Source organism: Perca flavescens, chromosome 9 (genome assembly GCF_004354835.1).
Source record: "Perca flavescens isolate YP-PL-M2 chromosome 9, PFLA_1.0, whole genome shotgun sequence".
NCBI lineage: Eukaryota > Metazoa > Chordata > Actinopteri > Perciformes > Percidae > Perca > Perca flavescens.
Genome location: NC_041339.1, coordinates 15,154,262 through 15,180,218, shown reverse-complemented (window position 1 = coordinate 15,180,218; position 25,957 = coordinate 15,154,262). Strand labels below are relative to the sequence as shown.

At 43.1% G+C, this 25,957-nt stretch overlaps 1 protein-coding gene across 3 annotated transcripts; it reads right to left on the bottom strand.

Moving 5' to 3' along the window:
• Window positions 1–1,194: 1,194 nt before the first annotated feature.
• rgl1 (ral guanine nucleotide dissociation stimulator-like 1) lies at window positions 1,195–24,192 on the bottom strand. 3 transcript variants are annotated; one of them, XM_028586780.1, is made up of 19 exons: window positions 23,918–24,192; window positions 23,573–23,831; window positions 10,712–10,822; window positions 8,554–8,762; window positions 8,378–8,452; window positions 8,045–8,235; window positions 7,470–7,594; window positions 7,114–7,329; window positions 6,920–7,023; window positions 6,731–6,815; window positions 6,483–6,572; window positions 6,083–6,169; window positions 5,793–5,825; window positions 5,535–5,656; window positions 5,087–5,176; window positions 4,723–4,906; window positions 3,832–4,083; window positions 3,601–3,715; window positions 1,195–3,106 (listed from the first exon to the last, which is right to left on the bottom strand). In XM_028586780.1, the coding sequence occupies exons 2-19, from the start codon at window positions 23,726–23,728 to the stop codon at window positions 2,919–2,921; spliced, it is 2,433 nt and encodes an 810-aa protein (XP_028442581.1). In that variant the 5' UTR covers window positions 23,729–23,831; window positions 23,918–24,192; the 3' UTR covers window positions 1,195–2,918. The 3 variants fall into 3 exon arrangements, with proteins under 3 accessions (XP_028442581.1, XP_028442582.1, XP_028442583.1); XM_028586781.1 differs by having other exon boundaries at window positions 23,573–23,783; XM_028586782.1 differs by lacking the exons at window positions 23,573–23,831; window positions 23,918–24,192 and adding an exon at window positions 13,142–13,416.
• Window positions 24,193–25,957: the final 1,765 nt, after the last annotated feature.

Below are 25,957 nucleotides of genomic sequence, written 5' to 3'. Positions count from 1 at the left end.
AAAGAAATTCTGTCACAGAACGCAAATTTCAGAAGGAGAAAATACTGGCATTAGCATTGTTGTCAGAAAAGATAGTATTTCAACTTAGCATGTTTCCTTTATAGCTGATGATTTTTACAGTAAATATATTACAGATTGGACCTTAAACATGCAAAGACATCAACATACATACATTATGCTAGTTTCCACTACTAAATAGTAGATATTAGTAAATAATATAGGCCTACTAAATAATTTGTACATTACCACTATGGTTTTATCCTTATGACAGCCTTGCTTTTAGAACAACATAGTCTCTACAATTGTTCCAGACAGCAGAAAGTACACATATCACATTCACCACTGGAATTTCCCAACGATTGAACAAGGAAACTTCACTCTAATGCAAAAGTTACTGAATTCCCATCAATGCGTACGGACGCCACTGTTGCCGCTGCCCAGAAGCCATCAGTCCCCACCTGGGTCTCGATCGTGGTGCAACAATTAATGTAGATAAACATGAACACTAAATCAACCATACAAAACTAAAACCCAGATAACATACATGCATACCCAAAACATTAACAGAACATTATTAAAACACACTTAACTAGGACAGAAACAGTTCAGAACATATATTTCTTTTCCATGAGCATTTGCATAGCTTCAGCGACCCCGCCCCTCCCATTCCCAGTCCTTAGTTATCTCTGCTTAAAGCTATAGTGCGTAGTTTCTGTCTCCCCCATGAGGAATTCTAAGTAATGACAACAAAAATGTCGGCGCATCATGATACAAAGCCTTCCGTGATCACCCCCTCCACACAGTTGCCAAGGAGGACACGGAGGATTAAAAAAACATGATGGACTCTTCAGAAGATGTAATTATCTTTACTCTATGTTTTTCGCGCAAAAGTCGCCGGACAACACCAGTTTCTTAACAAAGCCATACTGAGAAATACAGAGAGAATTATGTGTAGTTGATATTAATTAGCTTTGTATCAACTCATTTGGCAATGGCTTGAATGTAATGGATGTTCATTAATATAAAAGACTTATGCACTAAAGCTGTGTGTGGTTGTTTGTGTAGTCAGATAGATGTGCTTTAAAATATATACAAAAATAGAACCATCACAAAATAATTTATGTTAGAAATATGTTACGTATTATGCATTCGTCGAAAGATGAGAGGGAATCAAAAACACACAGGACAACCATCATAATAATGATAATAATTTATTTATTCAGGTAGAGGAAGAGTCTTTGGCAGTGAAGAACACAGAAACTGAGGGTGATTTAATAAGAACATTTTAAAGTGAAGTGCTGCATGGGACAAATGATTGGCCCCACTGGGCCATTAACAACAGTAAACCAGTTATTCTATTGGGAATTTAAAATATCAACAAAGAAACATGAACTGGTTGCACAAATTGGCACAATAGCATGACATTGTAAGGTCTGTAGGAGTGGATTATAACTGAAAGAAAAAAAAGGATGCTTTAAATGTGGCAGGTGAGAAGTGTTGGTGATGTTGCTGTGAAACTATGATAGTGTTGGGAACACATGGGTGTTTACTGGGTGAAAAAGGTGTTTGGCTTTTGTGTGTTTAATGATGTGATGTGTCCCTCAGTAAAGATTTCCACATGTATCACAGTATTATCTGGTACTGGCTTTTTTTTTTTTTTTTTTTTTTTATATATGACACTCTGAATTCGTTAACATTTACTTCATCTCTCTCCAATGTGGCATACATTGCTGGCCTGAATTGTGTTACAAAAACATGTAAAAAGCAACAATTACAAACAAAAATAGTAATTTGTTTAGTGAAGAGGGTGAAAACCACTTACAGAGCGGCTTCTTCACTCTTCTGTTTTCACATCCCATTGGCATCCCCAACCAACTGACAAGTGCAACTCTGTAGTTCATATAATAAGGGGCAAAGAGGTACAAGTATGCATCAGTTTGAGACACATTGGTATTTTCCTTTCCAGGAAGTCACTTCATTCCTCTTCTCTGTCCTTGTACATCTATAATCTTCTTTCTTTATTTCAAATAAATTCTGAAAATGTGAGGGAATGTCTTTCTGGAATAGAACGCAGCACAAATGTCATCTCTACACCCTAAAGATAGGGCAGGTAAGGCCATTTCAATAGTTGCCAAGGACTTGTTAAAACCAAGTAATGGAACCAATCAGAATGCACGCAACATTCGTCACACAGCTCACAATATGAGAGGGGCTGGACACAGTGCACACTGCACGAGCCGGACATGGCAGGTAAACATGCCCAACTAGGAGAAATAATGACACAGCTCCTGTCAATCAATTAATTCATTAATATCATTCAGAATACTATCGAAAGTCCATTCATTCATCGATTAAAGGCAACAAGACTGGACACTCAGTCCACTTCTCCTTCTATTTCACCATCCGTCTTCTCTTTCTGCATTCACCACACTTCTATTTTCAGAAAAGTACATGTTCAGCTACATAGACATCACAGGACAAAAACAAGTTCATTCAATATCAGAATACTGTTGGAGGTCGAGTTTGGTCTGCTCCCATAACATGTGCAAAAACCTGTTGTTGTAAAGAGCAGAGGCCACAAGGAGTCGCTGTTCCACTCTGTCACAGGCATTAATAGTCAAAAGGCAAGTCCCACTGGCACGCTACACATCCATGTTCCACATTAGGGCTGGACAAAGGACAAGAAGGGATGGCGCAGTTCAGGGTGAGGCTCAACTGGCAAGATTAAAGTCAAAGTGGAGCTCTTAAAAAGAGTCTAAAAAGCTCCATCTGTTCCTCCTTGTATCCACCAGAGCTCCTCCTCCATGTATCCCTCCAGCCTCCTTATCTAAAACACAACAGTTCACATCAGGTCCATGCCCTGTATCATCCTGGATCAGTGGTGTAAGGGCAATCTGCTGGGTCCCCGCAGTCCAGGGTCACAGTGTGACCTTGCTGAGTCTAAGAGACAGGCTGGAGCGGTGCTGGGTGCGAGGGAGTGTGGAGCTACACCGGCTTCGCAGCTGGACTGGCAGACTCGCTGTGCCTCGCACCCGCAGCAGGAAGTCAAAGTTAGCCGAGGTGTTCATGGCGTAAAAGACGTTGGCGTTGTCTGGGATCACCAGTTCTGAAAGAAGATAAAAAGGGGTGGGGGTATGGGGGAGAAATTTTGAGTATGGGTATAGCTCTCTTTCTGTTGTTGCTGCTATTGTACATTTAGTCAGCAATAAAGGGCTCATTGTGGTTTGTAAAACGGCTGATCAGTGCAAAAAACTTACAATAATTAAAATTCTGAATTGCAAATACAAAGGGTGTTTCATAATAGTTGTTATACAGTAACTGCTGCAACAGCTTCTGCTTCCCGTATTCACTGTAAATATCTGACTGTATGCCTCGGGATTTTACTGTATGACAGATATAATGTGAGGCAAGTTTTATTACAGTTTTCGGAAAGCCCAACATGGCGCTAGCTCCCTCTGGTTGAGAAAAATGTAGGCCTGAATAATGAAAAAGATATACATGTCTAGAAAACAATCATCTAAAAACATCAAGAACCTGCAGAGGTTCCATGAAACAAATATATGAATGAGGCTAAATTTAAAAGTAGAGCCTGTTTTTTACCTCTCTCCTCAGAGATGACTTGTACCAGCTCGTATCCCTCCTCTGGCTCCACCTCCAGGTTGTGCTTGGCCATAGCTCTAGAAATTACAGCCGGAGTCTTGTCTTGATTTGTCAACTATTTAGGAATAGACAAAAAAAAAAAAAAAAATACTCATACAGGGTTTTACATATATCGTGTGTAAACCAATGGCATCTCACTCAAACAGGAACACAAACACACATATTATTTACCAATATGCTCTTGTAGAGATTCCCATTGCCGTGCTCCAGACTGACTCTTATGATGCATGCATCTTGGGCCTGGGTGTTATAAGCTGGGCTTTGACTCAGGGAGCTGGGGGACAGGGGTGTGAAGGAGATGGAGCGTCTGTGGGTGCAGGAGGGCCCAGGGAGTGAAGGAGATGCAGGAGTCATGGAGACACTGGCTGTTGACGAGCTGGTGTCCATGGAGTGGAGTGAATTACAAGAGGAGGATTCTGAAAGCTGAGGAAACGTATACAGAAACAGAAGTTACATACCGATACACAAAACCATAACAGGATCATTTTCTTGTACAAACGCACATAACCATATTCTGATCATCCATTTGCAGCTATGTGAGGGGAGAGGAAATGAGACTAGAAAATACTGGAATAAAATGACACGTGCAAGGCTCAAAAGAGAGATTATTTTCCTCAAATAACATTTTGACTAAGGGACTGGATAGAAATTATTAGGGGCGAGGGGGGACGAGAAAAGGGAGCGTATTTTTTTTCTTTTTGCTAAAAGGAAGGTTGTCAAGACTTTTGGGAGAGCAGTGGAGGGCCTTCTCTCTTATACCAAAGTTAGATTTTATTTAATTCTTTCCTAATAAGAATTACTTAATATTAGAACCTTACTTGTGGTTTTTCTGTGCAATTATTGTTAGTAACAGCAAAGTGCATTGTACGAAAAAGTTTTTAGTAGTTTCTTAGTCAACGGGAGGGTTCTAACAAAATGGATCAATAACACTGGAGAAGGCCTCGCTTTTTGAAAAAGTGAAACATAAAGTTCAGCCGCCCTCCCCCCCCCCAGACCAATCATTTTCGTACAGTCCCTAAGTATGACCAAAAGGATCACGTTTTATTTAGCGCTGTAGCCCACCTTGTTTTGCTGGGAGTCGGAGGTGTGGGTGGGGGTGAGGCCCTCGCTGTCTGACGGGCTGCTGGAGTCACTGGAGGACACACTGACTGAGTCCATGCTCTCCCCAGAGCTGCCAGTAGGAGGCGAGCGCGGTGTTTCTCTGACTGGAGAACTGGCTGTATTATTGTCTGGTCCAAGAAACAGCCTGGAAAGTAGCAGTAGTCTGTTATTAGACAATAAAATAAATAGGTCACAGCAATTCAGTGCTTAAATATGACTGTGTGACTATCTCAGCCAAAGAAAAGTATTCTATACTTCACATTTAAAACTAGACCCTCTCCATTAGGTTCTATTAACATCTTTTTTTTCCCATGGATGTACTCACAGGCTGAGTCTCTTCACCATGCTTTTTCGAGGTTTAGGTGAGGTTGGACTGCTGTCACCGATACCTTCAATCTCACAGGACAAGGCGTAGCTGCAAGAGAGAACACTGATAATCAACCTTAGACAGCATAAAAAGTTGACAAATCATGTGCCGGTGGTTTTAAGAAGCGTGATTTCTAAGTGAGAGAGAGGGAAAGAGAAAGTCAGAGAAGGAGGGAAGACAAGACAGTTAACAGAGCAAAAGCAATGAGCACAATAGATCAGTAGGGCATGAAGACACGACATAAGAACAGCAGGGAGAGGCGAGGAGAAAGGACAGAAAGAAGCTTCTATTGTGTGTTTGTTAACAATAGGTCCAACAGACCATGACCTCATGCACCAATTTACTGGTTATCTAATGGATAACGGTGCAATTAAGAAAGACGACATTCTTAGTAAAGCAGCAGTACCTCTCCTCCTCACTGAGCAGAACCTGGCTCTTAAACCAGCGGAGGAAAGCCGAGTCTGGAGCCAGACAGTAGCTGTTGCAGGCCGACTGGAGCAGCTTGATCTGAGCGATCACCTCGAACTCCTGCAGAGACAGAGAGAAAGTCACCAACGTTAGATCCGTTTTGCTTCAAACATGTGGCACATGTCAGCCGAGCTCATCAAGTGGTAATTGTCATGGTATAATCATGTCAGAGGAGGCCGCTTGCAGCTACACTCACCCTGCGCCTCTTCTCAAAGTTGTTCAGACCACCCTGCGGAGGACACAAAGAGCACGCTGTCAGACCATGGACATCACATACCAGCGGCTGCTTAGACAAACAGCATTAGGTGGACCGCTTCAAAAACGGCCCGACAAAATTCCTCACGCGCTCATGGAAACTTACGCCCCGGTTTCTGACAGCAGCTACACAGATAGACTCTCAGATCTGCAGAGTTGTGTAAACTTGCAGACACCTGCTCTCAAATATCGAAACACACATTCACCAGGTGGCTATGGATTTTGTCTTACCTCTACTATGTCAGGCAGAGCTGTATCCAGCATGGTCAGGTCGGTTAGAAAGGTCCCCAAGTACGGGATCGTTCCTTGCATGGCTCCCTGCGGAGAAAAACACTTGGTTTAAATAAATACTTAAAAAAGGATGCCACAATAAAACCAGAGACTAATTTCCACTGTGGTCCCCGTGATTTACAGATGCCAGGGTGGGTTTTGTAAAATACAACACAGGCTTAATGTAAGCACAGCACATGGTGCACTGAGTAAACAAAGCTAAGCATGCGGCTTCATCATACGGTACATTGCTTTAGAGGAATGTGTTGTTTTAAATTATAAAGCTCGGTTTTAGCTCTCTTTGAAAAACACTCCGCTTGTCTGGCATTTGTTGCTCTTATTGCCCCAGTCTTTGTCTCACCATTTCCTTCTGCAACTGTAGTCTCTTGTGGGTGCGTTTCTGGTGCTCCTTGGCACAACTCTCCAGACTGGCAAACTTTGAAGTGCCTTCCTGTAGAGCAAACAAAAAAGCAGCTTCAGACCTCCAGCTTCTCACCAGTGAATGAAGGAATGTGTTTAGGACTATTTAAAACTGGGATTTCTTTTATACAGAGGATACTAAATTTACCAATTCATAATTTTCAGATGCATGTTAAAGTTAACACTCACCCTCATGAGGAGCTCTCTGCTGGTCAGGTAGTTGTTGTGATCGGAGAAAATGTCCGACAATTCCTCAAATGTCTGCATGCTGTCTCTGTGTGAAGCACAGATTCATGTTAGCTAATGGTATCGGACATATCAGCTCAAATACATGTCCAAAATAAAAATCTCAGAGATGATTCTTCTATCAAGACTTACTTGTGTACACAGGCCCATGCCCTTTTCAGCCTGTACAGAGGGTTGGACTGCAGCGCAGATACAATGGCTCGCAGAGACGAGAAGTTTTTGCGTATTCGACACTCCTGTTGGGAGACAATTAGCACAAGGAAAGTCACAACTTGAGCAGTTTTGTTGTAGGTTTTTAGATGAAATGTGTGTGTGTTTCTGCCAACCTGAGCGATGTCTATCCAGCGCTGGATGATCCGCGCTCTGACATGCGGTCTGATCTGTCGGTGTTTCAGCACTGTGCTGACCACGCAGGCCGCCACAGCATTAAACTGCGTAATGGTGGCTCGAATGGTGGGGGCGCTGTGCTTGTTATGCTTCTTATCCCTCTGAGACCAGATGGAGCCCAGGCAGTGGTGGGGCACAACCTTTTTAAACAGCAGCTAGAAGCAGGAGAACAGGCTGATGTTAGTATGACGACACTGACGAAACATTGCAGGGATGTAACCTGCGTAACCTTTCCCTGCTACATAACGCACGCTGCCAAAGCACCCGTTTCCATCTCTCATTTCCCTCCACTCACAGCATCCATGTAGGTCAGCTGCTCCGCCACTAGGTCGGCCTCAAACGACAGGAAGTCCTCCTGGACCTCGATCTCTACTTCCTCCTCTTCCCCCAGGCAGAAAGAACTGTTGCCGTGGAAACCAGCTAAAAGCAGGAAAACACAGGCGATATGATATATTGTGTAGCCTGTTGTACTTGAAGAGATATATACTTTGCAATGGCAATGTACTTGTACTGACACTCTCTTGAACTATGATACCATTGCACCTTTCTGCATTTTTTCCACAGCGCTCCTTTAAACATGCTACAATCTAACTTTACTCTAAGGGCACACTATTGTTATCTTCCTTTGTATTTTTGTAGTATGTATGTGTGTGTGGATGTCATATGTCTGCGTGCCTATGTGTATGTATGATGTGTATAAGCTATTGGACACCTTAATTTCCTTTCCTTCTGGATAAATAAAAGTATATCTATCTATCTATCTATCTATCTCTATCTATCTATCTATCTACTTATGATGAAAAAAAATAATAGCACCGTACAGAACAAAGAACTATACGTTTTAAAAAGAGTTTAAAGAGCGTTAGTTACCATCAGTGTCGTCCATGCTGGCCTGACTCTGCAGCTGCTCCAGCAGACCCTCTGCCCGTCTAAGAGCCTCCGAGCCTGGCAGGGCCTTGCGCAGGTAGTCCATCAGCCTGTGAAGACAGGGGTAGTTGGGCGGCTCTTGGAAGTCTTCAGGACACTGGTCCAGCCAGGCACGCAGGATAGAGGCCAAGGCACTGTGGAGACAGTAGGGAAAGGTTTGTGTTGAGAGAGCTGGCAATGATAGAGGTAGACAGGGGTGATAAGTCAACAATACTGCTGAAATGTTATCTGTTGAAAGCTGTCCTTATGGAACGGATATAGAAAAATGCATCTCACCTTCTGATGGCTCCATTGGTTTCAGAGCCTTTGCATCTGCCTGTGCCTTGCTCGTTTTCCTCCACACTTCCATACCTGCAACAAAAAAAATAAAGAGAGAGCATATTCAAAACCTCTTAAACGTTAATAGTCAATGCATTATTTTGGCTGTGTGCAACACTTCACTCCAGCCCTACCTGTCTAGCAGTAGCTGCAGTACAGTCTGTGTGCTGGTGAAGGCCCTGTAGGTGGACAGGAAGATGGAGGTGTAGGTGAGGTCGTTGTCTCCAAACGCTGTCAATAACGTCTCCACCAGACGCTCCAGTGTTCCGGCACGAATACTTCGGATTTTGCAAGTCTCCAGCTGGCTCACCGTGTGGCCGGGAGGTAGACGATCCCCCTCCGCCTAAACACACATGCGACACATATTTTTACACTGTTAAACCAGTGTGAACTGAACTGAGGAGCGTTATTATGCACTGCAATGACTTGGCTGGGACTTCCAAATGCTTTTATCTGCTTTGGACCCTGATGAAGACCTATGTCGGTCGCAACACGTTTGTCATTTTAAATGCATATTGCCATGTAAAATAAAAGCATTTGAATTTTTTCACAAACCCTACAGTGTGCCTTGGATTGTTTTTGAAGGAGACATGCATTTGAGACCAGATCCTACTCATGCAACGAGACCTTCACAAGATAGAATAAGCTTTTATCCACTTTGTTTGGCTTTGAATGCATCACAGATTAACAATTGTCATCTCCCAAACAGAACATAAAATAATTTGTCAGTTAAGCTTAAAAATAAGATAAGATTTATTGTCTGTTCACACAGAAAATGTTCTTGCATCGTTTGCTCCAATTAGTAGTGAAACAATTCATTACAAAACAAAGATGGAGGAAACGGTAAGGACAATCATAACCTATATTTGATTCAGATTTCTCCAGATGTGTCCGACTATTGTGTCCACAGGGAAATAGACTCAGCGGTTACAAAACACACAGGGATAGAGTAGAAGAGGAGGTGGCACAGACACAGAGAGAAAAGAGACCTTGGTGAAGTTAGCACGCTACAACAGGAAACGCTCCAATCTGCTTCTAATCACAGCAGACCCCTCCTCCAACATACTTCCAGACAGAGAGGAGGACAGCAGCACAGCCAAGTTCTCCCACCACTCCCCTGATAACTCAGTACAACAAGAAATACCATTACTTATCTCTGTGAGGTGACCCTCTGTACAGACACAGACACACACACACACACACACACACACACACACACACACACACACAGGCTCGGATTTTACAATTCACAATCTACTAACGCACACTGTAAACACGCATCAGTGAACAATCCCACTGATTGTACGGTAATTGCTGTTATTCACCGACAATTGACTGTGTATAGTAAATATACTGATGCTTCAATAGGAATCACTCTCTATTCTACTCGACTCAAAGACAGCACTGTATAAAGTGCCCATGTTGTTTTAATTAGCTGGAATACAGTTGGCAGCTCATGCCGTTGTCAATACATCAGTCTTACAGCCTTGGAGCTGTTATCTAGTTCTTCTTTTATGCACCAAAAGCACAAAGAGACAACAGTGATACAAACAAACCAACACAAGAGCCTGATTTGTTTCTTGTAAACAAAGGCAGTAATTTCTGTTATGCTGGGTTAATGCATTCCTTCAATAAAAAAAAAAACAAAAAAAAACACACACCAGAGAAACTCAGGATAATGCCCTAATTGGCCCTTCTGCGCAGTATAATAATATACCATAATAACATCTTATTATGCTGATATAAACAGCACCGTCGAGAAAAAAGCAATGCTTCATATGCAATGAAAAAATGCGCAACTCAAGGAAAAGCCTTTAATACCCTTTTTTTTGTCATACCGAGCAGTTTTGTTGGCAGCCGCGAAAGTCAGGAAATCACATGCTTTGGCTAAACAGTCAAAGTCTGGTAAAACTGTTGATTTTTAGCAGGCAGCTAAAAAGGTGTTGTCCAAAGTGGGAGATTTATAGCTCAAATGTTAAAACAACAGCCATGGTGGAGCACAATGCTGAGAGACGCCCTACTATTGAAAGACACCACTGCTTTAGACAATAGAGATTAGGTTCTCTTTTTATGATTAGCAGTCTGCACACAAGATTGCTTTTATAAAACCATCTACACTTGATACATTCCAAGGGAGAGACCATTCCACTTTGGGACTAAAATCTGCAGTTCACATTTTGCACCGCAACAGGTTAATAGAGTGCATCGGGTTTTCATTCGTATAATCTGTTTCGCTGAGGGTTTGGAGCTGTGATTCTGTCACACTGGGAAACATCAGGCGGGCCTACTCACCCCTAGCCATCTTGCTCCCTTGTTGGCGGCCTGCTGAATCTGAACCCTCTTCAGCGTCACGTTGTAGATGGCTCCTTCCTCGACTTCCTCCCCCCAGTCCTGCACCGAGCTCTGCAAGGGAGAGAGTAAGAGGGGAAATGTTAGAAGCCTCCAGAAGACAGGAGAGGATACGTTTAGGATAAGAAAAAGATATAACAATTTCCTGTAAATAACGGCAGGCTGCAGAGCTATCTTCCAAGTGTCATTTCAATAGTTTAACAAAACAGGAACTGAGGTTTTTTTTCAAACATCTCTGAGAAAAGCAGAAAGAAGCATCATAGAAAAACACAGAAACTCAACCACAACACTCAAACAAACTAGTAAAACAAGGACTAAAGTGCAGTAAAACATCAAGAATGACCAACTCCCCAACCCCCACCACTGCAGGCCTGCCAGGACTCCCTCCCTGTCTTTACTCCCTCTTTTATTCCCCATCCATCTCTTTCACCGTGTTCCCCTTCTGTCTGAGGTGAGGTCAGAGCTGGAGCGCTTCACCGGAGCTCAAAATGCTGGAGATAAGAGCCAGAATGGACCAAGTCTCTCAAACAACCCCCTACATAATAAAACAAGACATGGTGATAAGCCAAGACAGCTCGATTACAAATGAGAGCACAACCCCACTTAGATCAGCTCATAACACTAAATAGATTTGTGCTCATCTTGCTCCATATGTACTGTATCTGTCTCTGGTTGTAAATCACTGACAGACAGCAGAGTGCATAAACAAACAGAGGGAGCAGAGTGAAATCAAAATACAAAACTCCTGCTCTGAGAAGAGTGTGCACAAACACAGCCCAAGATATGCTGAGACATCAACATAGGGATACAGAGACAAAAACAGGAGGCAGAGACAGCGAAAGAGAGGGACTGGCCAAATATAAACACCACGCATGCAGTATTATGGCCAAGCGCACACACACACACACACACACACACAATGGCGAAGTCCTAACTATTCCCCACACAGAAGGGCTGCCAGAAAACAGGTCAAGGGTCAAAGTCGCCGTTAACAGGCTCAATGGACGGCCGGTGGCACTCAGCCATGACTGAGCCGTGTTTGGGTTTGAACAGAAACATGTGATGCTGAAATGAAAAGAAGTCCCAAAGCAAAAAACACAAAGAGAGGGAAAGGGAGAGGAGGAGGATTTTAACCGCCTCTGGCAGATGAAACCAGTAAGTATGTTTTTGTTGTTGTATGATGTCACAAGCTGCATTTGTCCAAAGCATGTCCTTATGTCCATCCCCTACCCTGTTCAGCATCTCGTCTTAAGTAGGTGCCTATCTCTCTCTCTCTCTTTAGCTGCTGCTGGCTGGACGGCTGGCGCAGAGACAGATTAATACATCAGTGCATGAGTCATGCAGTCCACACACTCCCAAAACAATAGCTGGAGGTCTCTGTGCTGGCCGGCCCGGGATGCTGAGTTCACAGTCTGCACACACAGCCTGCTTTTTGTCAGCCACAGAACTGGAGATGTTTTTCAGAGCAGGGTTTTAAAAAAGGCTCTGCTCGCTTTGTGCTACAAGTTTGGGGCTTATTGTGAGACAAAGTTCCACGAGCTTGCATGGAAATGGGAATCAAAACAGCCCGTCACTGTGATATTTCTATTCACCAGAGAATACAGGCCAGAAACATTGCACACCCAATAGGGATGCCTTTACATAGAGCACAGTATGAGCCTGGGTACGCAGGTAAACAGGAGATAAATTGTTTATTCTCTGCACTAACTTGGATTATTATTTCCTAAGAAGATGCTCAAAAAGTGCACGAGGAGGACACTAAGCAGAACAAATAGCACATTATCTAAACTCAAATAGTGCTGATCTGCCTATCAGCTGTGTGTGAAACAATACTCCCAAGATAACAACAACAGTTGGCGCTGGTCTGTTGGCCTTTGTGTTTTTCTCGCCTGGACGCAGCTGGGACCCGTAGAGAGACACTGATGGCCCCGGGTCCTCGCCAAGTGATCCCTCTCTGTTTTGCTGCGGGCCCTCAGACAAAAGTTTTCATATCCACCATCAGGGAGGGGAGAGCTAATGGATCGAGATCATATTCTGCGGAGTCGACAGGGGATTTTCTATTTTATCCTTCTCCCACGTTTCCGAACTTTGCGCGACATCTTTACGCTCCAACAATGTAGGTTAAACTGGTTTTAAGGCCCAGTACAAAACAATCAAAACCCAATGTTCAACTGTTCCCAATCCCCTCCTCCTCCTCCTCCTCCTCCTCTTCTCCCCTTTATCCGCTACTTTCCCAAGCCTACAAACACCCCCTCCTTTCCCCCCCCCCCCTCTTCAGATTTTCTCCCGTTCTCTCCCTCTCTTCACAAAACCACAAATACAACAACAGAGCACAGGATGGAAAAGCATGAGAGTTTTTTGTTTTGTTTTTACCATTTTACTTTTCCAGGCGAATTTCATGGTGAGCGTTTCTTTCATGATCCGGGGACAGCATCAGAGCTCGGGAATAATCCGCCAAGGAAAGAAGAAGAAGAAGATGCGTTCCTTTCAAATCCCAGATCCTCGCTGAGAAATGTCTTCACCACACACACACTTTCGCTCAACTCCAAACTCCAAATCCTCCTCTTCTGTCTGTCAGTAGGCTCCCTCTTCTACTGAATGACCAAACTGCTCCTCCTCCTGCACTAACAACAGCCTCGTTTAAACTCCTCCTCCTTTCTGTCCGACCTCCATCACACCCAAACAATGTGCGCGCTCAGACGTAGGGTTGTGATTTTTGTTTACGCAATGCACCAATACACAAGAATCATAAATCTCATTCCTATGAAAGTCAGAGCACTCATGACAGATTTTTATAATGCGTTAATGGGGTTTATAAAACCATGTAAACATAAATCCTTATGATACTTCTTTTATTTGTGTTCTTTTGCGTTTGTTTTGTTCAGCTTGTTAATAATAAAAAAACTGGCGCCTACATTGCTCAGAATGCAATTCAACAATGTAGGCATAAGAATGTAAGTTTGATCAGAGATTCAGGTGTCTAATGCTAAGCAGCTATTGTAGCCTCAAGCAGAGATGTGGTGCGTGCTAGAGATGGTCCTATCCAAATAGTTAATATCTGACTAGGAAGGCTTCTAAACCTATTAGGTACACTGTGTATCTGTTAAGTCCAAGTTCAAGGTCCCTCCTCCATTTTTTCTTCTATGATCCCCACTGTAAATTCTTGTTTGTCCCCCTCACCTCTCCACTTTGTACAATTATCCTGTAGGAGAGGTGGGTGTACATTTTTGCCCATCTATTATCATCAATCCAGGCAAATTTTTCTCATTGTTCATTGTTTATATTTTTGTTTCCAACAACAGTGTCAATATATGCTTGTCATATCAGCAAATAGATTTCAGCATACTGGCACTTAAAACATAGTTTTTAACATTTAAGCGCTTGCTTAACTTAACTTTTTCACAAATTCAGATGTACTCCCAGTCACCTATAAACTGACTTTGATGTGTAAAATTGGTGGACTTCCCCTTTAACAAATCAGAAGCTTCTTTGGGTCATTAATCCTTTAGTTTTCTGGCTATAGTTTACCAACCTGTTCATCATCAGTGGTGATTACAGTAACATATTACTGTAATGTTAACATACAGATTTCATATGAGCGGATGAATTGAGTAGCTGTCTTGTGTGTGAAGCAGCTGCCACCTCACGGCCCCTGCGTGGGACAATACAAGGAAGGCCGTAGATGCCGTCACCAGTACTGTGAATTGTCAGTGACAGGAGAGCAGAATAGGCTGAGTGTGAGAATGGCCACACTGTTCCACTGTGAATGGGCCTGCACACGTACTCAAACAGCCCACTTCTGTGAATAAACGGGAAGATATGAATCAAGCGTTGACTTTGTGAGTGGTCTTTTGTACAAAGTTGTATCAATCATCAACATATATCAAATGTGAGCAAGCAGTGGTTCATACATAGTCGGCTGATGAAATAATTAAACTACTGATCCGGAGTCAGGAGACAGTGGGAATGTTATGATGCTTATCTGGCTCAGTTGGAGAGATGGCAAGAACTACTGTGGCCCCTTTTTACAATGTGTATGTGTGTGTGTGTATGTACGTGATGTTTCTACCCACTCCTCTGGCTCCCATAACACCGACATGTAACCCCAACGTCACACTCAGCGTCACTGGCTGTCACACACCATGCTGTGAAGCACGGTGCACCCACACACACAAGGTCTTCACTTTTGGCATCGATGCTTGCAGGGCACTAAAAGGCCAGGGAAGCCCAATGTACATCTCCGTCAGTGTTTCTCCGTGTGTGGTAATCACATGTTTTATTAAGTTTTCTTCTCGCTGACTGTTCATCAGGCTGCATATCTGGCCGGGCTCCAGTTCCCAGGCCGAGCTGCCCTGGTGTCCAGTTGGGTCTCTGGGAAGCCCAGAGGGGCAGTGGGAAGGTTGCAACCCCACATGACCTCCAGCTTAGCCCCGGGGGGATTGTAGTGTTGGTCTCACAGTTGGAATGATGTCACATCTCAGCGCAAACAACACATTTGACAAATGTGACAGCTGCTGCTCCAACTGATGGATGAGCACATCAGTGCGCACATCTTTTAACATGAGATCAAAATGTGAAATTTCTTCTTTTTCGCTGGAGTCCAGGTCCATTAATGTGTACTGATATTATCATCCTTATGGGCTGCATCAGAAGAGATTCTTAAGTCTGTTATAGTTTAAGGAATAGGCGGTGATAGGTTTGGTATGTGTGCATGCAGACGTTTGAATGTATCTTATCTATTCTAAGGACTTTCTAGAGACCAGTCAGTTTAAGATGATATGGTCTCACAGTAAAACCTAGCTTAGAATGGGCACAACTGTCACACAGAGGAATTGGAGCCAGGAATTTGGGAATCTATTACGAGCACGTGCCATAAAAGGTGTAGTTTAAGAGTAAACTGTTCCAACTGAAATAGATGTCTCATGCTGTGTAAGCACAAAAAGTGTTTAAAAGGTATTCACTATGATGTACATGTGGTTCATCCTTGGGCAAACGTGTCTGTATGCTCATGGTTGTTCCAGTGTCATTAAAGTTTGTTCATTGTTTGAATAAAGCTGCACTTGATTTGTAATCATCGGACTGGTTGTCATCTTTGAGGTCTCCCAACATCATTTCTGAATCATCACCCGATATCAGGCGGCTACATTTCAGTAAATGTCAGAGGTGTTTTTATTGTGGTCTAAGCCAAGTCTTAAGTCCTTAAGGGAAAGTTAAAGAAAGAGTTGGGAACATGTTGGGAAATACATTTATTAACTCTCATGCCAAGAGTTAGATTAGAAGGTCGATACCACTTTGTACACTAAATGTGAAGGCGGGGCGCCCGGATAGCTCAGTTGGTAGAGCAGGTACCCATATATAGAGGTTTATTCCTTGATGCAGTGGGCCAGGGTTCGTCTCTGACCTGCAGCCCTTTGCTGCATGTCATTCCCTTTCTCTCTCCCCTTTCACATCTTCTGCTGTCCTATCAATATAAAGGCTGAAAATGCCCCAAAAATAATCTTTAAATATTAAGCTGGAGCTAGCAGGAGGTTAGCTTAGCTTATCATAAAGACTGAAAACAGAGGGAAACAGCTATCCTGGCTCCAAAAGTGGCAAAATCCACCTACCAGCCCCTCTAAAGCTCACTAATTAACACTTATTTGCTTAATCTGAACAAAAACCAAAGTGTAAAAGTGACAAATTGGGGTTTTACGGAGTTACGCCATGAACTATTTATTGAACGGAAGCAGTGACTTCCTGGAGTCTAATCGTCACTGTGTGGTGCCGGGCAATTCAAGCTGCTAGTCTCATCAAGTCTTTATGAATGCTGAACATGACATAAAATGACATGGGTGTGAATAGGGTTACTTCCATAAATGAGACCAAGTTCTGGTATCTGTATCTGTACAAAGTAACCCAGAAACTATAGTACAGTAGTTGTTAAATACATGTAGTGGAAACATTCCTCTGAAGAAGAAGAATGAAGTAATATAGAATAGAAATACTCAAGTTAAGAATACAAGAATACAAGAATCTCAACATACAACTGCATCTATCTCTCTTGAAATCAGATTTCCTGAATGTAAAGGTTAAAGAGAATGTGACGTATAATTACACTGAGCAGTTTTTTTCATATTGGGTTCCTGCTATTATTATTATGCTTCCCAATTATGCTCCTATCCCTGTTCCACACAATCAGAACACCAAGCTACAGCACAGACAGAAAGGGGACAAAAACAGGAGGAGCACCGTTCGCACTGTTATTGCACCACTGTGGGGAAAAAACGCACATTCCAGGAAATCTCCCACTTCCTGCCTCCAGCCTCCTGACTCCAGCGAGCCTGCTGTCCTCATACCTGAGTGGCTGGGGAGCTTCTCTGGCCTGAAGCATGGTAAAAAAAGGATGAGATGAGAGGAGAAGAGAGGAGAGGAGAGGAGGAAAAAGGGATTTCTTAAAGCAAGTAGAATCATCAGGAGAGACCGAAAAACATAAGGAATCACAATACTGAAAAAACAGAACCAAACCACAAACGCACAGGAGGACAATAGCGGGGTTGGCGGTTCTGGACAGCATGTATAATGTCTCAGTGTTTACATCCAAGATAAGAAGGTCATGTATCAAAGAAAATGTAAGACAAGTTGAGATTAACTTGAAAGGACATTATCTCTGCTGTGAGTGTGAAAGGGAGAGACAGAGACAGAGACAGAGGGGGAGAGTTCACACAGCCAGAAACTGAGAGTATCCATACTGGCTGAAAGATATGCATGATGCAACAGGACCATCATGCACTGTTCCAGAGAAAGAGTGATTTCATATTTCAGACCGGAAAGAGACGCCCTGCTTTCTTTTCTGCTGGAAACAAATAAACAGAGCAGACTCATCGTTTCATCCCGGCTACAGTGGAAAGTCACTGCGTAAAATTTTAAATGGACAGGATCTTTATCTGCTACCATTTGTGGACCAAATGCCTCAGTACATTTGTACTTTTTCTACATTATTCTTTAATTATGCACGGGTATGCATGCACACACGTAGTGCGTTTCACTGTATGTTTGTGTTCGGTTAGTGGGTTTGTGTTTTCAACGCATACTGCCCAGTAGAGGGCAGAGTTCATAAACCGCTGTATTTATCCAGAGTCAGCAGAGGTTTTAGCCAGACCAGGCCAGAGCAACAAAACCCACAATAGGCTGGATTTATGGCGCAGGGTAGTGATGATCTGCTATAACTCAATAAAACCTATGAATGAGACAATCAAAATAGCTTAAATGGGTCATTTGAGAGCAGTGAAGTGGGGGCAAAGCACTTAATAAGTGCACAAGGTTATTTGATAGTTATTTGATGAGGCAACAGATTAGCAGATGATTGTCTGTGGATCTAGAAGTAGCAACAATGAAAACACAGTTGGATTAGGACATGTCAGGTCTTCTCACACAGCACACACAGCTGCATTTTCTTTTTCTCTGTCTCTGTTTCTGTCTCTCCTTCGGTCAACTGAACCCCTTTGTTCAAACAGCCACATTAAAGCTCTGTCTGCCTCTCTCCTTCTCTTATGTCATGCCTCTACTCCCCTCAGATCTATTGTCCTGGCTGTTGTTGAGCTCTCCCTCTTTTCTCTCTCTGGATGGGTGACATCATTAGTTTCCAGTAAAGTCCAGGGCTTCAGACTGAGACCCTTCCTCCTCCTCCTCATCCACCTCCTCCACACTCCACATTAACCACAGCTGACCCAGCAAACCAAGACACACTTCAAGGAAACATTGCTCACAGTTTTATTAACACTAAACCACCCAAATCATATTTATGTACAGAGATGTTTCGGCTATTAGAAATTGTGAAACAGACTTATTTTTTCTTATAACAGCCTCCATATGGGGTGAGTTGGACCGTAAAGCGAGGGTAATCCTCCCTGTAGCTATGATGACTCAGATACACACACACACACACACACACACACACACACACACACACGCACGCACGCACGCACACACACACACACACACACACACACACACACACACACCCACCCCCTTCATGCGGCCCCAACCCTGACCCCCCTCTAGATCTAAGCCCTGCTAAGCCTTGAATGAATCAGTCTGGACTGGCTCGGTTGTCTGTCTGACCCCCCCACACACACACACACACACCCCTGCTAATGAGAGATGGGCCATCTGTTGCCCGACAGATACATGCTACCCTAAAGTTGTCACATACGCAACAAAAAAAGCACACAGCATCAATGAAGATGGTCACATGCTGGTGACAGCTGCTGCCTCGCCAAAACCCAGAAAAACTACACATAAGACCGCAAATCCATCACATCAGAATGTGCAAAAATCACGCTTGCTTTAACCATCACGCCATTCCAGTTTTTTTACTTTATGAAATTGTTAGTTCTGACTGCACTGCGAGAAAAAAGTTCCTTCCATTTAATGCTTGTTTTAATTCTGAGGGATTTTACGCTGATGTCTGTAGTGCTGTTAGTGTTAAATCAAATGAAGCATGTGTGTTGTAGGAAATGAAACTGCATAAGTGGTGCACACAACAACGCACACAAAAAAGAGGCAGTAGCACAATAACAAGCATTGACAGCACAGCTGTTACCGTAACAACGACCAAAATATAAGATATTTACTCTGCCAAAACAATATGGACACATTAAATACTGTGTAAAGTCATAATAAAAATGTATGCTACTGATTAACTTAAACAAATACAGGATGTATTTCCTGTTCTAAAGTTATTGTATTTCTTTGTTTATCATTGCGTTTGACCTCAGTGGAGTTATTATCGTTAGTAACCTGCTGACATACAGAATGTGAGTGGTCATATTAATAACTGTCATCCGGACAACAAGTGGCCTCCAGCTATACTGCCATACACACTCACACACTCTTTTTCTCTCTCTCTTTCTCTCTCTCTTTCCCTCTCTCTCTCTCTCTCTCTCTCTCAAACACACACATGCTAATACACACATCACAGTGCCAGCTTGATCCCAGTCATGCGTCCTGGCTAATACTGCAAGCCCTGCCTGAGCGGGAAAAGGAGTAGAGGAGTTAGTGTTTGTGTCACAGAGCTGCCAAACCATAAAAACAAACCAAATCGAAGCCGGTGCTGCGGCACATATTGACTTCTGCCTACTACCAACCCACCCCTAAAAACACACACACAGGTTTTGGGCACTATCTTTGTGGGGACCCGTCATTGACATAATGCATTCCCTAGCCCCTTAACCTAACCTTAACCATCCCAACTAAATGCCTAACCTTAACCCTTACCATCACCCTAACCAGAACCTAATTCTATCCCTAATCCTAAAGTCTTTACCCTCAAACAGCCCTTTAAACTTGTGGCGTCCAGCATTTTGGCCCCACAAAGCTGTCGGGACCCCACAAGTATACTGGACTCACGGTTTTTGGACCACACGAATATAGTTAAACAAGCCCACACACACACGCACGCACGCACGCACGCACGCACGCACGCACGCACGCACGCACGCACGCACGCACGCACACACACACGCACACACACACACACACACACACACACACACACACACACACACACACACACACACACACACACACACACATCTCCATATGTTGGATGAGTTTCTGCCCCAGTTAAGCAAGCTGTTCCTGTGGTGTTGTTGCTTTGGGATGGACACTCGGGTGACAGAGACAATGCCAGCAGTATTGACTTTTCACATCAGTCCTATTATGTGATTTAATTAGGCCCAAGATCACAATATGGGCCTCTACAGAGCTGCAGGCTAGTAGACACCCTGCACGCTGGGGGTCATCCAAGTGTGTAAACAACATCTTAAGTGGTGGACTGAATGAAAGGGAATGATGGAAACCTGGATTTGGAGAAAAGAGAACTGTGGTAGTTTGTGAATTGTGCAATATGAGACAAAAAGAAAGCACTGAAGTACATTATCGTCCCTCTACTTGTGTCTTGTATTGTCAGTGCTTACTGGGTTAACCAATGAAGCCAAGTTCTTTCCTTATCCCCTGAATGGTGCTCTCCCAGCTGTGCCGCATATAAACTCGTAAAATGCGTAGATATTTTATAAACATTACAGAATTGTACTACTGAAACCCATACGGTTTATATTAATTTACAGGAAATTAACAGCTCCGAAGCTACAGAACTAGTCTTAGCCGGATGAATGAATCACTCTGAGCAATCATCAAAACAAATGATGAGCGAGGATCAAAACTTTAGGAAACACTGAGACGTCACTGAGCATCAGCATGAAACGTGCACTTCTCTGTTCAAAAAGTGAAGAAAGAGGAAGGAGGAGTGCTAACTCAGCTTTCTTACTTTTTTTCAATGGAAAACAAGCCATCATCGAAATTCTCTGTTACCCCCCTTCCTTTGTCCCTGTTTTCCTTTTATAAAATCACTTATGTATTTCCAGAAAATGACCCACTGAGGTGATTCAACTACCCTGCTGGTTATTGTAGGCCAAAGGGGTGTGAGGTAGCAGCTAATATTCCCTCTATTGGAGTTTTTATTGATCGGCCTGCGGCTTAATTACATTGCCTTATTACTGATAAAGTGAGAAGAGTATAAAAGAACACTTACAAAATGCAGTGAGAGCAGTAAAATGTCTTGTGATAACCCACTAAGATGTGTGCATTCGTCAACACTCTCACTTCTGTGCAACTGGGTTCAAACCCGGTCAAGTCCTTTGTTATTCCTACATGTGACACCATCTTGCAACATCCAAATAGTAAATTGAAAAGATGCATTTTTATCATCTAAGTTTATACTTTGTGATTCATTATCATTAATTTCAGTTCTACCTGTTAACCCTGACCGTTTGTGTGAACAATCGTGTGTGTTCATGTGGGAGTCTCACTGCTGATAGAGATTGACACCTCAGCACTCCTCCCTAATCTCTGACCTGAACTGTGGACCTGACAGCTGTCTGTGTAACTGCACAGTAGGGTGATTACAAGGAGGGTATAAGTCCAGTCACTGCCTTTATATGACTGACATGGTTTCATAACCTCATGCAGGTAGGCAACAAGTTGACTGACGACGAGTGAGGAACACCTGACAGTAGTAAAGGCAAAGTCTCCTCCAAGCCAGCGGGAGCCAGCAACTGTTGGACTGACAAAACAACACGTGGAGTGGTCATGCAATTTTTGCTTTTTATCAGAAGAAAGGATGTACTTGCTACACTTGGACTATGATTGTACTATATACCATGATTACCCACTGATGGTTTTGTTTCTTCTTATATAACTTGATTGAGGGTATTTACCACTCTATATAATCGCCCTTATTGTCCCCGGCCTAAAGCTGTGAGGGCAATCACAACTCAATGCTGCAAAAACAGTCACAAGGCTGAGTTTTTGACACAGAGCGATGCATGTAAGCTGAGCCTCACAGCATCCAGAGAGTGTCAGCGTCTGCATGCTAACCTTCCTAGTCCTTGAAACAACTGGCGAACAGTGCTGTGAATCAGAAGGACATGTCAGCCAAGGTATCAGATAGGCGACAAAGACGATACTGTATATATTATTTTCATAATGGGGTTTTTGGGGTACAACTTTTCTTTTTTGCTGTCACATAATATCCGTACCGGAGCAGGTGGGGTTCAGTGTCTTGCTCAGGGAAACTTCAGGAGGCTATTTTTACTGACTAAATCTCAACAGGCCAGATGTAAACACCAAATATTTTCACTTTAGCCCCAGTATCACATGTGCGCACATGCAAACAATTAGCCACAACTAAGCAGGAATAAGCTGTCGCTTCAGGTCGTTTTCTGTTAATCACGCTGCTTTGGGGAATCTGCGACCTCACACACAAATTAGATAGAGGTAAATAAACATGAACGCATGTATGCTGACATGAAGTGTAATGTAAGGCACATTTTTATCATGCTCTGCTGTTGGCTGACACATATTAAAGTCATTATGGCGTTTGGGTTCTGAAGTAAAGTGACTAATTCCTCTGCTGTGAACTCTGTGACCAGTCAGCAAAACTGTGCAGCCATACACACACACACACACACACACACACACACACACACACACACACACACACACACACACACAGTGACCAATATGCGGTAGTTGCAGTGAATTACTGCTTTGCACAAGAGGTCAGCTGTCCTCCCATCTGTGCCACCAAAGGTTATTGTCTAGTTTGCGTTATTGCATTATGAGTTGTCGACTTATTGCATAAAAGTTCAGTAAGTCGAGGTCAAACAGAGGAACTGAAATGCAATAAATTGAGAGAAATGGCAAACCAATCACTGATTGATCTCTGAGTTGAGCAACTAAGTTGTAGATGTTTTTAATTTGATTTGATCACCAACAGTTAGCTGTCCATGTTACCACCAGAACGGCTGAATGCAGAAAAGCCGCAGATCTGCTGCTATTTGTACTCAAACACCTTTGTTTCTCTCGTGCACACACATGAGAACACGCACTATCACCACACACATCCAACAAACAGACCTTGGAGGAGTCACAAACACTGCCAACCTCTTTGCCCCTCACTGCACATCTTTAAATGTTTATAATTCCAAGCTTTCTTTTCTCAGTGAATTGTTTTTTTTACTCTTAAACTTATTCCTTTTACTGCTCCAGACACTTTCCACTTCACTCCCCATTCCCATCCTTGAATCTATTAGAATTGACCAAACATTTGACACCAAACAACACTGCAGCACACTCCAAACAACAGAAGGCACAGGAAGGTCATGCAAGCGAAGGCTTACGTCTGCCAGATTGTTTAAGAAGACTGGAAGTACCCTGGGCTTCCCAGAAATAAAAAATAAAAACTTTTTTCTGCCATGTACTGACCCAGTGGCGGGGGCTGCTCTCCGGGAAGCGAGGCTGGTACCTCTGCAGGGTGACGCCTCCTTCCCCCTCCGGCAGTAAGGTGCAGTCCAGGTCTGGGTAGTGGTGGTTGGGCCCCTGCCAGGGCATCAGGGTGGCCAGAGGGTAGTGGGAGATCATGCTGACAGCCTGGGTCAGCGGCAGGGGTGACAGGGACGGCAGGGCATACTCCAGTCTGGATGGCAGGGTCAATGGAGACTTCTTCAGTGGAATCAATAGAAATCTGGAGCGGGGGTTTTCAAGTGTTGACAGATTTAGGTTCTGATTTAGGGGCTCCTTTAAGTCTTAATAGTCAGATGTTTTGCTCACCTCCTCCTCTCTTCTCAGTCTGCTTGTAGACTCGACTTGTCTTCAGCTCAGAGGTGTCACCAATAACTCTCCTCTCAAGTTGTCCACCTCAGTCTTCTCCCTTCTTGTTTCTCTTCTGTCTCCCCCACCACATAAAGTTTCTATCTTCCCCTTATTTCTTTTTATTTCTTTTTTTATCTTCCTCTCTCTGCACGCCTGGAACTTGACTTGCCAACAGCTCTCAACCACATGAATGATTAAAATCTATTGTCTCTCTTTCGGCTTTTCTCTCTCTCCCTCCCTCTGTCTCTCTTTCTCTCTCGCCCCCTACATTCATCCCAGCCAGAAGGGGAGGGGTTATAACTCGGTGGCCCAGCCCACTAATTAAAAATCTACCCTCTGACTAAAGAGAGCTTGACTGTGGAAGAATGTGAAAGAAAGGCAGGAAAGCTGTGATAATGAGGAGGATGTTATGGAAGAGGTTCTAAGAACTACTAACAATAGCTGATATTTACAACGATAGATGGACTTTTGGCCTCTTTTATGACGTGCTGAATCCCAACTGCACTCATTGAAACTTCAAACAGAATGCAAATCTTATTCTCATTGTTTTGAGTAATTGTCATTGCTGCTAAAAGTTGTCCCTATTGCTATTTCAAGTCACTTCCTTCTTTTCAAATGTGTCACTAGAAGTAGTCCAGGCAGTCCCATCCTGTGTTTGTACAAGTTTTAAAATACACTGACTTTTTGTTTGTATTACAGTAACCTTAACACTTTTAAGGTTTATATGTGCAGATGGATTCATAAAGTTACTGATTCAGTTAAACTGTACAGCTTGGTGACATTTCTGACAGCAGGGCAAAGGTCAAACAATAATAAATGTGTAACAATTATGGAGCGTGTGTGTGTGTGTGTGTGTGTGTGTGTGTGTGTGTGTGTGTGTTTTCATCAAGCTCAGGGTATAAGAACCAGTCATGTGTAAAACACTGCAGTTGCTGAGGAGAGAGGATTATCTGGGACCAAGCAGTGCTCACACATACACACGCACACGCGCATGCACACGCACACGCACACGCACCCACTGAAGATGTTGGATGTAAATTCAGCAGTTTATATTGTACAAAGTGTGAAGAAAGTTGCTTCCTACAGTCAGAAGCTGCAGTGTGTACTCAGACTTTGCTTCCTGTTTTCTCAGGTAAATTAACAGCCATTGGAAAAACAACAATGTCAGAGAAACATCCGGTGAAGTTGGTCCATGGCTGAGGAACTTGGACACACACACACACACACACACACACACACACACACACACACACACACACTTTTGAAGTACTATCTTCGTTGTTATGCTAGTATATACTTTATACTTCTATACTGTACTACATTTCAGAGGGAAATATTGATCTTAAAAGACTTTTATTTGACAAGTGTCGTCACTAGTTACTTTTTTTAGATTAACAACAACAACTACAACAAAACATTCATAAAACTAATAAAATACATTCTTTAACATTAAGCCAGTAATCCTGAACCTTTATGGCTTGTGGCTCACTACAAAAAAGGATCTTTCACCACTACTCTAACACGTCTTCCACCACTGGAAAACACACCAGTGGAGTCCTCTTTCAATCACCGACAGCTCAGCACCAAAGAGAAAACACTGCTGTGGCATCAAGTAGCCTCTCCTGAGACAGAAGCTGTGTTGCGGTCATGATTCAGACCTTCACTCTTGGCTCAACGCGACAAAATTCCTCACCACACAAAAATGCAAATAGACTCCACCTAAAGTATGTTTATATTTAGCAGTGACTCATGGTTGGATGCCATGGATAAAAAAAACATCAAACAGTAAAATGCCTTTGTAATCAGACCAGATAAATCATGTTCAGCCTAAGTGACTGGAGAGGAAAAATAAGTCATTTGACCATGACTCTCTGAGTGACTGCTAGGAATGAATGGGAACATGATAGTCAGGAATAGTTAGTAAACACGTTGCCTTGTCTTCTTGCTGTCTGGATGGACTTCCAGTGAACTGGCCTCCGCTCTCTGCCTTCCTCTCCC

Coding starts and splice junctions, on each gene's coding strand:
- rgl1 (XM_028586780.1), bottom strand. CDS start 23,728: ATGATCTCCCACTACCCTCTGGCCACCCTGATGCCCTGGCAGGGGCCC. Junction 8,236..8,377: donor ACCAATGGAGCCATCAGAAG/GTGAGATGCATT, acceptor CTGTCTCCACAG/TGCCTTGGCCTCTATCCTGC. Junction 4,084..4,722: donor CCGACTCCCAGCAAAACAAG/GTGGGCTACAGC, acceptor ACGTTTCCTCAG/CTTTCAGAATCCTCCTCTTG.